At 32.2% G+C, this 13,342-nt stretch overlaps 2 protein-coding genes across 2 annotated transcripts in view; one reads left to right on the top strand and one right to left on the bottom strand.

Moving 5' to 3' along the window:
* LOC112501477 (very-long-chain 3-oxoacyl-CoA reductase 1-like) overlaps positions 1 to 1,303 on the top strand; it is a 7,115-nt gene extending 5,812 nt beyond the window's left edge. The window contains exons 2-3 of the mRNA XM_025105118.1: positions 259 to 328; positions 926 to 1,303. Of these exons, the coding sequence (XP_024960886.1) occupies positions 259 to 328; positions 926 to 1,180 (325 nt within the window). The 3' untranslated portion in view covers positions 1,181 to 1,303. The remainder of the gene's footprint in view (positions 1 to 258; positions 329 to 925) is intronic.
* Positions 1,304 to 2,326: 1,023 nt separating this feature from the next.
* Positions 2,327 to 3,076, bottom strand: LOC112501494. Its single transcript, XM_025105135.1, has one exon. It carries the CDS (start codon positions 3,074 to 3,076, stop codon positions 2,327 to 2,329), a length of 750 nt encoding a protein of 249 aa, XP_024960903.1.
* Positions 3,077 to 13,342: the final 10,266 nt, after the last annotated feature.

Here is a 13,342-nt window from a genome sequence, read left to right as displayed (position 1 = left end):
AATTATGGATCTTGATTAGTGCTAATTGATTCTGTTCTTCATTTGTTAGGAATATCAACCAGTTTACGATAAAGATTTTGGTTTTTAAAGCAGAGTTTGTTTGAAATTATGGATCTTGATTAGTGCTAATTGATTCTGTTCTTCATTTGTTGGCTATATCGAACCAGTTTTCGATAAAGTTTTGGTTTTTACAGCAGGGTTTGGTTACAATTGTGGATCTTAATTAGTGCTTATTGACGTTGTTCTTCATTTGTGTAGGTATATCGATCAGTTTTCGAGGTGTCTTTATGTTGAATACAAGAATAGTGGCATTGATGTGCAGTGTCAGGTAAATTGTTGATTGTTTTGCTTCATAGAATTTGAATTCTGAGTTGTTTTTAGAGGTTTATGTGCTTGTTAGCTTCTTGAACTTTTCAGTTCAATTGTGTTTTGTGTGGATTGTTTTAGGATTTGTAATCACACCCCCAATTCATTTTATAGCCGTTTTTCTCATTGAACCTTCAAAATGTTTTTGTTGTGAAGGTTCGGTGTGCTTTTGTGCCTTCACAGTTGGTCTCACGGTGGCCGTAGGAACCCAACCCTAGTTATGAATATATGATTACGAGTCGTATTTACTTGATACGATTTAAGATCGGACCTACAAAATGGAGAATAGAAAATGAACGAAAAAGCGTATAAGTTAACAGTAATTCTTGATTAAGGCTTGTAACTGAGGCATTGTAGCTGAGGCATTCTTGGGGTACTACTATGGGTTCATTTATGCATCTTTCAAATGGATTTTTTTTCAGTGATTCACATGTGAATCTTCACTTCCTCGCAATATTTGGTCATTCTTATTTGAACCTCCCACTGTACTTCTTGCACCCTGTTTCATGATTCCATAAATTTCTAACTTCGAATAAGCATTTTAAAACTGTTTTGACAGGTGCCATTATACGTAGCAACAAAGATGGCATCGATCAAGAGATCTTCATTCTTCGTACCATCACCAAGCGGATATGCAAAGGCAGGGTTGAGGTGGTTAGGTCACGAACCTCGTTGCACGCCTTACTGGCCGCATTCCGTCATCTGGGCTTTGCTTTACTCGTTGCCCGAGGCTGCTATCGATGCTTGGCGATTCAACTTCTGCCTCAAGATCCGAAAAAGAGGACAACTTAAGGATTCTAGGAAGACTGAGTGAAGATCTTTTTGAAATTTTAGCAGTTTGGTTTGTGCATTTCTAGCATTTAGTATGATGATGATGATGTTCAACTTTGGGACCATATTTTTCATTTGAGATATGCAGCTTTCACCCTTTTTGAAACTGTTTGCTTTTCAATTCAGAACTGATGTTATAAAGATGTTGGGAGTAGAATAAGAATATGTGGAACTAACCACAATGGTGGTGTCTGGTTGGTTTGAGCTTGGCTCCAAAGGTCAAAAGTATCAGGAGATTCCAGGTTCAAATCCAAGGAGGAATAAAAATTTCCTTGTGGCCATGGAGGTTCAAATGTAGTGACTCCGAGCTATCTGCAAAGCAGGTGGTTGCCTTGGGATTAGTTGGCTAACATAGTGGGTTGGATATCCAGGTTAATATATATATATATATATATATATATGTGTGTGTGTGTGTGTGTGTGTGTGTGTGGAACTGTGTTAGATTAGTTTCTAAAAGAGTCCTTAGGAGAGGGAAAGGATGTTCCAATGTATATAAAGGAGAAATGATCCAAGCATAGCCTATGTGGGAGATTGTTCTAGAATGTTATGTCTCTATAGTGGTAGATCTGATACCATATGAGAATATATGTGGATTGCTAGATTTACTCTCCAAAAGAGCCCTTCAAAAAATAAAAGAGGGTTAGTCTGACATGGGGTTTCAACAAATTGGAAAAAAAAAACTCCAATTGTGAATGCTCGTAGATCCAAATGGTCTTTCTGTTTCTGTTTCGAGGATCGGTCTTTTTATTTCTATTTGGAGAATCGGTTGATGGCATGAACCCATTCGAACCGTTTGACTAGTTGAAGACGACAATCGAACCCGTCTTCTAATAAGGTTTTTGTGTTTAGAATCTTGCATTTTTGTAAAGTTATAAATATTTCATTCGTTCCAAATAACTGTTTACTCGGGTATTTAAATGTTCAAAATTTTATATCTTAGGTAACAAAATGAAAGTTTCAAAAGTACGTTACCAAAAATATGAATCAAATTAAAATATATTATTTTTTATGCAATTTGTTATTATAAAATTGTATGTCTTTTTTTGATTAGGAATATTTATTTTGGGTCGAGAAAATGATCAGATATTTGGTAAAAAAAGCATTAGAAAATGAAATAAACAACAAAAATTCATGACCGTTGGATTCCTTTCCTTTTCCGAAAGACCACCTCAGTATCCAACCCGAACCCGTCAACTTTCCTAGAATAAACAAAATCCGACCCGTTAAACAACTTTAATAACGGTTCAATACTATATAAATCATTAGTCGAGTACTTATCCGACCGTCTAGATAACGCCACGTGTAAGACACAGATCCCACCAATCTTCAACGTCCGTTGGATCTCCCCTACAAACTTTTCCGGATACAACGCATGATCAAACACATTCGAGAATTCAAAATCAAAAGTTTCATCATCGAACGGCTGACGATGAAAGTCACCTTGGATCACAAGTGGCGGATATGGTACCAGATCCAAGCCGATGGAATCCCACACTCCGACCCGCTTCAAAGCCTCCACCTCCTGCCCGACCCGAGCTCCGACACAGAGCGCTTTGGATGAATTGGTTAGCAGTTTTTTGTGCTTTAGATCCGAAAAGAATTGGGTGAAGACCCGAATCTTTCGGTCCCAATCTCGGGTGGTCCATATTTTTCGGAGCTTGGGGTTGGTGGTTTTACGAAGTTGGTGGTGAATGTAGTTGTCGTAGGAGGTGTATCCGGGTCGGATCTTGAGGTCGGCACCACCGTCAACGGAGATGGGTTTCTTGAGAAAGTATGTAGATTTTAGAGAGAGAAAGATGAAACAAGATAAAGAGAGGAGGAGAGAGAGAAAGAAACATCTAGAAACTACTGATCTTGATTGAGTGGGTGTATCTTTCATATCTCTGCAACTTCTCTCTCTCTCTAGAACTTGTTTTCTCACTCTATGATTCTTGATTTCTCTCAAACTTCATCATTTAACATATCAATATCCTCTCTCTCTATATATCTCTATCTCTATTTCTATCACTAAAATTGTGTTTTTTATTGCAAAGTTTGAGACTTTCTCTCTCTCTCTCTCTCTCTCTCTATATATATATATATATCTACATGGTTGTATTGTATGGAGAACTTGGTAGTTTTTGCATGACAAGTGTGTGTGTTTTATAGAGAGAAAGAGAGAGAAGGGGAGAAAGTTGAGATCACATAACCAACAAATTGACAGATGGCTGATATATATACATTCATACTATATACATATACATATATAGAGAGAGAGAGAGAGATGGATTATGGGTATATATGAGAAATGTTTGTAAGATCGTTTACACAATCCAATCCCATCATTCCATTAGAGCATGGATGATGGTTGTATGTATGTATGCATGCATGGATGGGTCTTAACATGGAGTATATATAGAGTTTGCTCGTGCTACCGTATTGTTCATCCATTATAATGTAAAAACTATAAAGTCGTAACAAGTGTTACTGTATTAATTTGTTGTGTATCATCAAATAGATTTTCAAACTACAATAAGAACACAAGTTTTCCTCGGTAAAGTTGTTGCAAGGTTTTTTTTCTACCCCAGACCCAAGATTGAATCTCGTTATTTTCATTTTCTTAGTTTTTAACTTTTAATTCAGATTTATTATGTTTTTGAAAACTTTTGCAATAGAAGATTTGAACATGGGATTTCACATATGAAAAGTAAAGAACTAACTTACAAGCCGATTATGATGTTACGAAAAATATTCTTATATCTGTTTCTTATAGTCAAATGGTACCATCACTTGGAAAAAAAAATTTGGTTTCATTCCTACCGTTTCGCTCCTCCATCATAGTGTAAAATATTATAGAGTCGTGAAAAGTGTAACCGCATCAATTTATTGTGTCACTGTATATATATATATATATATATATATTTTGAAACTACAATGAATACACAAGTTTCCCCTCGGTACAGTTGGTTTGCAAGATTTTTTTCCATCCTAAACCCGAACTCGAATCATGTTAGATTCATTTTCTTAACTTTTACCTTTTAGTTTCAGATTTATTATGTTTTTTTTTTAAATCAATAAAATACTTTTAACATAAGATTTCACTTATGATAAAATGTTTGTACGACTGTTTAAACAACCCAATCCCATCATCCCATTATAGCATGGATGATGGTTGTATGCATGTATGTATGTATATGGATACAAGAAAGAAAAGGTGGTTTTGATGGAAATGAAACCTTAATTTCTCCGAACACCCTGGAAAAAGAGAGAGAGAATATGCCGAGGAATACAAAGTAATTAGCCTGCTTTAATCAATTAGAATATAAAATTAGGATTATCTCTAGAGTCTGTTTTATCTGTTATTGTGAGTTTATCTTGTTCACGGAGAGTGTTTGAGGTTATTTTTTGTATTTGTTGTATATAAATATTCTATATTTCAAAAAAGATTTAACACGGAGTCCGTGAAGTATTTATATGAGCTTGAAGAATTATTTGAATAACCTTGAAAAGAAACCGAAATCATCCAGAACCTGACAAAACCGCTAACTAATGATACTATATCACCAATGCTTTGTATCACAATACTGGACAACGATGAACATGACGCCATCGTTATTGGAAGACTAAAGAGTGAAGTAAAACAAAATTTAAAATCTCGATGAAAACAATTTTAAAAACGCAATATAGATTAGAAGATCGAAGGCGAGCCGAGCAGGTGAACAAGCCGAGCTCCGGCTCCACACTTTAATTAGTATCTCTTGAGTTGGAAAGGTCTTTATAGAGCTAAGGAGATTATCCTTGCCTGATGGGTCTATATCCATCCCTGAATGTCGTCGGGAACTGTTAACTTCCCCACCATTCGGTTGACCAGAGATGAAACAAGAACTGAGATAGATGTTATTACCGTTTAATTGTCGATGTGCTTGACGGTCCCCCATAATACGCAAAGAAACAAATGAAGACACGGAAGACCAATTTAATAAACGAAAGTTTTCATTGTATTCCAACAACTATCAATGCCTCGATTCAAAATATGAAACGTAAGAAAATGTAAAATATAAATCTTAATAATACAAAATTTGAAGTGTATTTTAATGGCTCATTTCCAAAATAAATTCGTCGAGAAAAAGAATCCACGAGAGGAAACCTTGCGGAACAACCCGTATGGTCAGGAAAAAGACTTCAGGGGCGAAATCAGTAATTTTGCCAATGGTGTTCCTCTTTATTAAAACCAAAAATACAGATATATGATGTTATTATATTCATGACAAAATTCAATCAAATATATTAACACTAAATAAAAATTGGGCTTTATTTAAAATAAATTGCATTTGAGGGGGAGAGTGAGGCCAAAGAAGGTGAGCAAATAAAGGTGGGCAAACGGACCGGACCGGTTTTGGACCCGTAAGTAGTTTAGTTTGGGCTGGGCTGGGCTGGGCTGTCCGTTCGTTACTTGTCTAAGATATTTGAGTTTGGACCCGGTAATAATTGGTTCAAGCATTTTTTAGACCGGATAATATTTGGTTTAGACATTTTTTAGGCATAATATCAGAGAGTTTTGGTGTTTTATATTTTATAAACACTTTCGGTTATGAGATCCTTTGGTTTTAATTTTCCATAATATGCGGTAATTCGTACTCGTCTAGCGCCCCTTGACATTCTGGGACCATCTATGCCCGTCTAGACTCCATTGGAGTCTCATGTCAGCTAGATTTAGAACATTTCTCCTTTATAGGAAGAATTTGTGCCTAAATAACAAATTCACCATGTGGGACGAATCTGTTTTGAGGAAATTGTGCCTCCTTGGAGCTTGGTTTCCTTCGTTTCAACATGGTTTGCTTCGATTTTCCACTATTCGTTTATGTCCTTATCACAACTGACATCAATTCCTCTTATAATTAACAATAAAATTGCTTCAGTAGTTCAACTATTGCAAAACAGAAAGGTGACTTGAAGTCCTCTGCCTTTTGCAGAGGTGGTTCCATGGACTCTCTTTTACAAGGGAATGTCGTTAGTTTATTTTTTGAAGCCGCAACTGTCACGCCCCGATTTTTTTTTCTTTCGTTCGAGTGCCGTGACGTCATTCTTAATAACTTATGTCATGAACAAAAATACGAACTTAAAATTTCAAACACACATAATATGGTTAACATGATTCGTTACATAATTGCGGAAGCATAAAATACTTTAACATAATCAATGTTAATTAAATATTTAATCAAGCATGATTCAAAACATAGTTTCCTCTTTCTTCATTCAACGCGTCTACTGACATTTGATACCTGAGATATATACATGTATAGTATAAGCAAAAAGCTTAGTGAATACAATATGGTTTCATGATCACATGCACACACAAAACAGTGCTTTAGTGTATTTTAATTATTATCTTGTAAGTGAGACCTCGACTTATCACTTTTCTTTGTGTATGTGGCGTATTCTATGGACGAGGACTCCAAGACCTCGGAATTGCAAGCCCTCCTTTCATGTCCAACCCACCCCGTACGGTGGATGAATCTTGCCGAATCATACTAGTTGCATATCATTTATTTGCAATACTCACTCATTAATGCAAATCTCATCGTGACATGCAACATACATCTCATGCAAGTGACAACATAAATCACATATGCATCATCGTCATTTTCCACATTATACACATACTTGAATATCATATTGATAATAACAAGTCATCATAATCTTTCTCATTAACATCACCTTTCATATCATGCATATACTTAAATATCATGCACATCAATATAATCAAGTTATCATCATATGCATATAAACACATCATGCATATATCATGGATAAAATACTTCTGTAATAATCATGTATATATCCCATAAAAATCGCATAATGTACTCACCTTGAATTATTAACGTTCGATAGGTCTTTCTCTCAAAAACGGCAACCTACATGATAATTTTATACCATTTCTAAGCATCTTAAATAATCGTAATTAAATTGATTACTATTCCTTAACAATCTTAACACGACTTTTCCTTTTATTGATCAACCCCCGATACCATCATATCTCAAGTTCGCTCAAATATTTTCTCGAAATATTATTAATAATGTGACTTTGTTTTAATATTTATAAAAATAAGCAATACACTTCCCATTTTCTTAAACAATAAGTATTTTACAAAATAATTAAACTAAATAGTTTGCAACGTTGTCTCTTTTAAAATTTGCAAGTAAATAAAGGTGAAAACATGTCACACACATATAAATAACGGTCATTCCATAAGTTTAAAGTTCAACATAATTAATACTCGAAATAATGTTTAGAATACCAATTTTCTAAGTCTAGGGGCATTTTGGTAAATTTTAAGAAGCCGAATACCAAAGGTATAGCTTTAACCAATTCCTTAATTTAGAACATTCTTGTTATGTTTCATAAGTCGAATATTTAAACAGTGTCTAAAAGTCCAATCCCAAAGCATAGGGGCATTTTGGTAATTCTATTAAGCAATACTCAAAGTATTGTTAAAATACCGATTCCCTAATTGTGAGGTCATTTTGGTAATTTCATAAGGAAAATAATCAAAATAAAGCATAGATACAAATTCCCAAGATATAGGGTCATTTCGGTAATTTATAGGGCGAATACGTAAAGTACCGCTAAAATACCGATTTCCAAGTTGTAGGGTCATTTTGGTAATTTCATAAGGAATAGATTTAAAATAACAATTAGATACCAATTCCCAAGACATTGGGTCATTTCGGTAATTTATAGGGCAGATACATAAAGTATCGCTAAAATACCGATTTCCAAGTTGTAGGGTCATTTTGGTAATTTCATAGGGAATAGATTTAAAATAACATTTGCATACCAATTCCCAAAACATTGGGTTATTTCGGTAATTTTATAAAGCAAATAGCCAAATACGTAAAATATTGCTAAAATATCGATTTCCAAATGTAAGGTCGTTTTGGTAGTTTCATAAAAATAATAATATAAAAATGATGCTCATAAACCAATCCCCAATATATATGGTTATTTCGGTAAATTTTGTAAGCAAATACGCAAAGTATTGCTAAAATACCGATTTTCCATTAATTTATAGGGTTATTTTGGTAAATAAACGAGATAAATAATCGAAACTGGGTCAAAATTTACGTTTTTAGAAAGAGAAAATTGCATCAAAATGGAACCAACTTTCACCTAATTTCTATTTTGGGGAACCAACTTTCAAAATCATCATTTTGGGGAACCAACTTGCACCTGATTCTTATTTTGGGGAACCAACTTGCAAAATCGTCATTTTGGGGAACCAACTTGCAAAATCGTCATTTTGGGGAACCAACTTGCTAAATCGTCATTTTGGGGAACCAACTTGCATCCGATTCCTATTTTGGGGAACCAATTTACAAAATAATTATAGAAAAATAACCAAAATTTGTTTTTTTTTTCCAAAAATTAATGCAATAAAATCTATTTTTCATTTTAAATCTCGTTTTTTTAATTCAGATATCAAATTGAACATTTAAAAAAAATCTAAATTACCACAATAAAAATTGTTTTTTTGCTAATGCAAAAAAAAATCAATTTAATAGAAAAAAAATTAATTGATGCAATAAAAAATAAAAATCTTGAATGTGAAACCAAAATTCATATGTGGATACATAATCTCTCCATTTTACAGTTATTCGTTGACATTGATTTAGCCCATAGTTTATCTTAACTGCTATTCTCACACGATCTTTGGTATATATATAATAATTTAAGGTAGCGAGGTGATTTAATTAATAAGATTATATTAGTTGTTGGTGTTGCCAACCAATGAAGTTGCTTCTTCAATGTCCAAATATGGTACATTGATCTTGACTTTCTGTATCAACATATTCAAAAAGCATGTGAAATCAAAGCTTTAAGCTCAACCCATCCTCCTTTAAGGCGCTATATATGAGTTGGTATATATATATATATAGGGTTTATTTCAAATACAACCTATCGCATTTGTACAACCAATGCAACCCAATAAATTGAAATATATATATATATATAGAGAGAGAGAGAGAGATTGGGTTCACGTGAGACCAACTTGTTCTTGTGATACCTGTGAGACCACTTTTTTACACTTGAAACTTCACAGTAAAATGCTCTGAAGATAAAAAAGAGCCGAACCTTCACAGCAAATACACTGTGAAGGTTATTTTCACGGCTTTTTGCTATGAAGTTTCAAATGTAAAAAAACGGTCTCACGGGTCTCACGAAAACAAGTTGGTCTCACGTGATCCCAAATATCTCTCTCTTTATATATATATATATATAGAGAGAGAGAGAGAGAGAGAGAGATATATATATAGTATGTTATGTTTATATTAGAACAATAACCAAATAAGAGAACAAGAAAATGATCAAATAACATATGATTTTACACTAAAATCACGTGTAAAGTTACATGTGATTCACGCAACCACGTCGTCCAAACACTCTTGCGTTGAGTACTTGAGTGTAAAATCACATGTGATTTGATCGTTATTGGTTATTGTTCTCATTTGAAACTCCATTTATATACACATGCATAATCCTAATAATTTGTATAAATTTATAAATCATTTTTCATATGTTCTATATGAAACAATACGTATGAAAATACAGTATTTATACAGTGTTGCTTATATGTTGAGCATATAAAAACTGATTTATCTTTTTTCTATATTTGTTAGTTGTTTTACATTAATATCAAGTTTTTGTAGGTAGAAATATTTATGGTTTATCGAAAGTTCAAAAAAAAACCAACAAAAATTTCTATTTTGAATGATTATGTCTCTTAACTTTATCTTTTTGCAAGAAAAAATCATTAAATTTTATCTTTTTGAATGAAAAAACTATTAAACTTTCTCATTTTGATTTATTAAGACCTTGAACTTTTTTTAATAAATAAATCATTGCACTTTTAAAAATTGGTTACATATATTCTTTAAAGCCAAAAAAATTTACATTAATCTACTAGTAAAATTTTGATGGTTTATTTTTTATTCTTTTAATTTAGAGTCTTAATCATTTAAAATGTGAAAGTTTAATGGTTTTTTTATTCAAAAAAATAGTTTAGGGATTTAATCATTTAAAATGAAAAAGTGTAATAATTTTTCATGTAAAAATAGTTTAAATATTAAACCATTTAAAATAAAATAAAAATTGTTGAATTTAAAAAAAAATCAAACTAAATACTATAGTAGCCATTTTTATGGAGAATAATCCAAAAACTATAGTTTTATTTTATAAAACTACATTGCAATAAAAATGAAAATATAATGGTTAAAAATTAATTCGTCACATTTTTTTTTAATTTTGGTAAATTAAAATTAAAATAAATTATTTGAGAAATTTACATATACCACTTTTATGTTAGAATCAGAGTAAATCATACATTGAGAATATAACAAATAAGTCTTGATGTTAATGTGTTCGTGAAAGAAATTAGTTGGTAGAGATGCGTGTGTGTGTGTGTGTATATATATATTGTGAGCTCTCTAAATCTTGAGATCTTTGAGAACTAATGTATCATGTGTTATTTCATATTACTTTTTTCATTTATGGCTAGAATTTAATGTACTTTTGTTTCAGAATGTGTTTGTTTCTCATGTACTTTGGTTCACAATGTAAACCTTTTTGACATGTTTATGAAACAAAAAATACACGTAAAAAAATTTCATATTGTAAATCAAATACATATAAAACAAACAAATTGTGAAACGATTCAACAAATATGTGTTAACCAATACATTTTTAAAATTTAATGAAAACTACGAGTAAAAATCAGGGAAATTGACTCAAATAGTCATTTCACTCATTTAAATTGGTTTTCTCACCATTTATCTCTCGGGTTTACCCAAACATCATTATGTTCGCAATATCCACATCCATAATATTGTTGACTTGGCTAAAAGACAAAAAAAAATCAAATTTAGCAAGTGGGGCCGTCGTAATAGCGGACCTGACCGTCATAATTGCAGACTTGGCCGTCACAATTACGTAACTGAGTTGAATCTGATAATATTTTTTCCTAAGAATGAAAGAAAAAACCTGATGTGTTAGCGTCTACGTCAAGTCCCGTGGAGCATCTTCGTAGGGTTAACTAACAAATAAATGGATTACTTGAATCTTGAATAAGAATTTACTTTTAAGCACCAACAAATATGTCTTATATCATTTCGTACCCCCTAAATTCAAAGTATTACATTTACTTCCCTCAAGTTTTTGGTCCATGGGCGATTGATAAAAAAAAATGTGAAACAGTGTAGGGTTCTTGAGATCAGTAGGAAACGTGAGACCTTGGTTATAAGAGATCCATAAGTTTTTCCATTACATTTTTTTGTGGTCGTTAATTGCATTTCGAAACCGATCGAACTAGACCAAATTAGACCTTTTTAGGGTTCGGCTTGAAAAACACAACTTTGTGGTTCAGACCTTTGCGTTTGACGACAGTTTCAATGACCAAAAACCGCCTATATATATATCACACATTGGTTGTTATGATTGAATAGTAATGATGTACTAACGTGTTAAGATTTAAAAATGGACTAAAATATAATATATAAACTAAAGTGACTTCAAGTTCTTGACCTGTCACACCAGACAACATTTTTACGGTTCAATCATAACTGTTTAGTCGCCTCATGTCACCACATCCACATGAATGGTTTTAAACCCTACTCCTGACCAGAACACAAAAACCCTTGAGTCGTTCGTCGAGCTTTATAAACAACGTGGCACCTGATGGTTCTCGACTTTTTTCTTGATGGTTAGTTCTTTATAGTCTTGTCCCATCTAACAGTTTAGGACTTGTGATACTAACATAAACATCAGAGCTAGAAGTTTGACATACAACAAATTATCATGGTTTAAGGGGAAAAAATGGAGGGTGTAAATGTAAACTAACAAGAAGTTAAAGGGTTGTCAGAGAAAATACATATTCTAAATAATTGTGGAATAAAATAATGAAAAATTGGAATATTTTGACTTTTGTCCATGTATTGGTTTGGTTGCTTAAATTACTATTGAAAGACATATGAATACGTTAATCCATTTCTAATTGTTTAACTTATTTTCATAAAATACGTGCATTTTAATTAATCAAAAAAGAATTATATTCTCATGAAAAATTTAAATGTACTTTATTTTTTAAAAATATACGAGAAATTATAGGCCGTTTATTAAATACTTACGGATAAAATTCAACACTATGACTTACTTATCAGGTAAGACTTTAGTCTACTAAAACGGCATTTTATGCAACAATTTACTCGGTAAACGTTAACCGTGGTAAGAGTCATTGCACTCACTTACTGGGTAAGAGTTTTGGTCCTTGTCTCGCTCTTAGCAAGTAAGATTTTTGGTTCTTACAATATTCATCCGATAAGATAATATGACTTGATAAGCATTTATCCGAGTAAACGGCCCCTTAGTTAAAACTTAATAAAGTAATATCCATGAAATTGGGTAAAAGATATGAATTTAACGAGGTTGTATATTAACAAATTTAATATTTATATATTAGTAAATATATATTTATTAATTAAGAGAGTTTTTTTTCAGTGTAAAAATGTACAAGTCACTCTTAAAGATGTGTGGAAGCTTAAGACATGTTTGTTAGCAGTTTAACAGACTTAATATTACTCACAACTTATTCGGTTAGCTATATATGACTGTTTAATAGTGACTTAAGGGATATAGAAAATGACTTATTCAGTAAACTTATAAGGAAAGATTTATGCAGAAAGTCTTTATGTCAATTTTAAAAAGGCACAAATCAACAAATTAATGATAATGAGAATAATTATAAATAAGACGATGGCAGTGTTGTCACAAATGTCTCTTCAAAATGAGCGTTTCTAGCAAGTAACATTAAGCAACGACTTGCTACAACATGAGCAAAAGGTTTCGGAACTTGTATATGCTCTATAGAAAGTTAAAAACGAGGTTTATATTAGCTTATTTGAGAATAGAAAAACAACTGTAGATGTATATCTTTAAAAGAAGTGATTAATGTACGATGTTACTGGTTGATTAAAAGATTTTGGTATATATATATATATATATATATATATATATATTGGATATGCATATATTTTATGTCAAAATCAGGTCAAGTCATGTATTGAAATATAGAAAGTAAGTCTTGGTGTTGATGTGAATAGAAAATTAATAGAT

Source organism: Cynara cardunculus, unplaced genomic scaffold, assembly GCF_001531365.2.
Source record: "Cynara cardunculus var. scolymus isolate 2C unplaced genomic scaffold, CcrdV1 Un_Scaffold_192, whole genome shotgun sequence".
Lineage (NCBI taxonomy): Eukaryota > Viridiplantae > Streptophyta > Magnoliopsida > Asterales > Asteraceae > Cynara > Cynara cardunculus.
The sequence above is the reverse complement of the archived record's forward strand: the minus strand, read 5'-3'. Positions and strand labels throughout refer to the sequence as shown.

What these genes read in the sequence shown, in the direction of transcription:
- LOC112501494 (XM_025105135.1), bottom strand. Translation starts at nt 3,076, where the DNA reads ATGAAAGATACACCCACTCAATCAAGATCAGTAGTTTCTAGATGTTTC.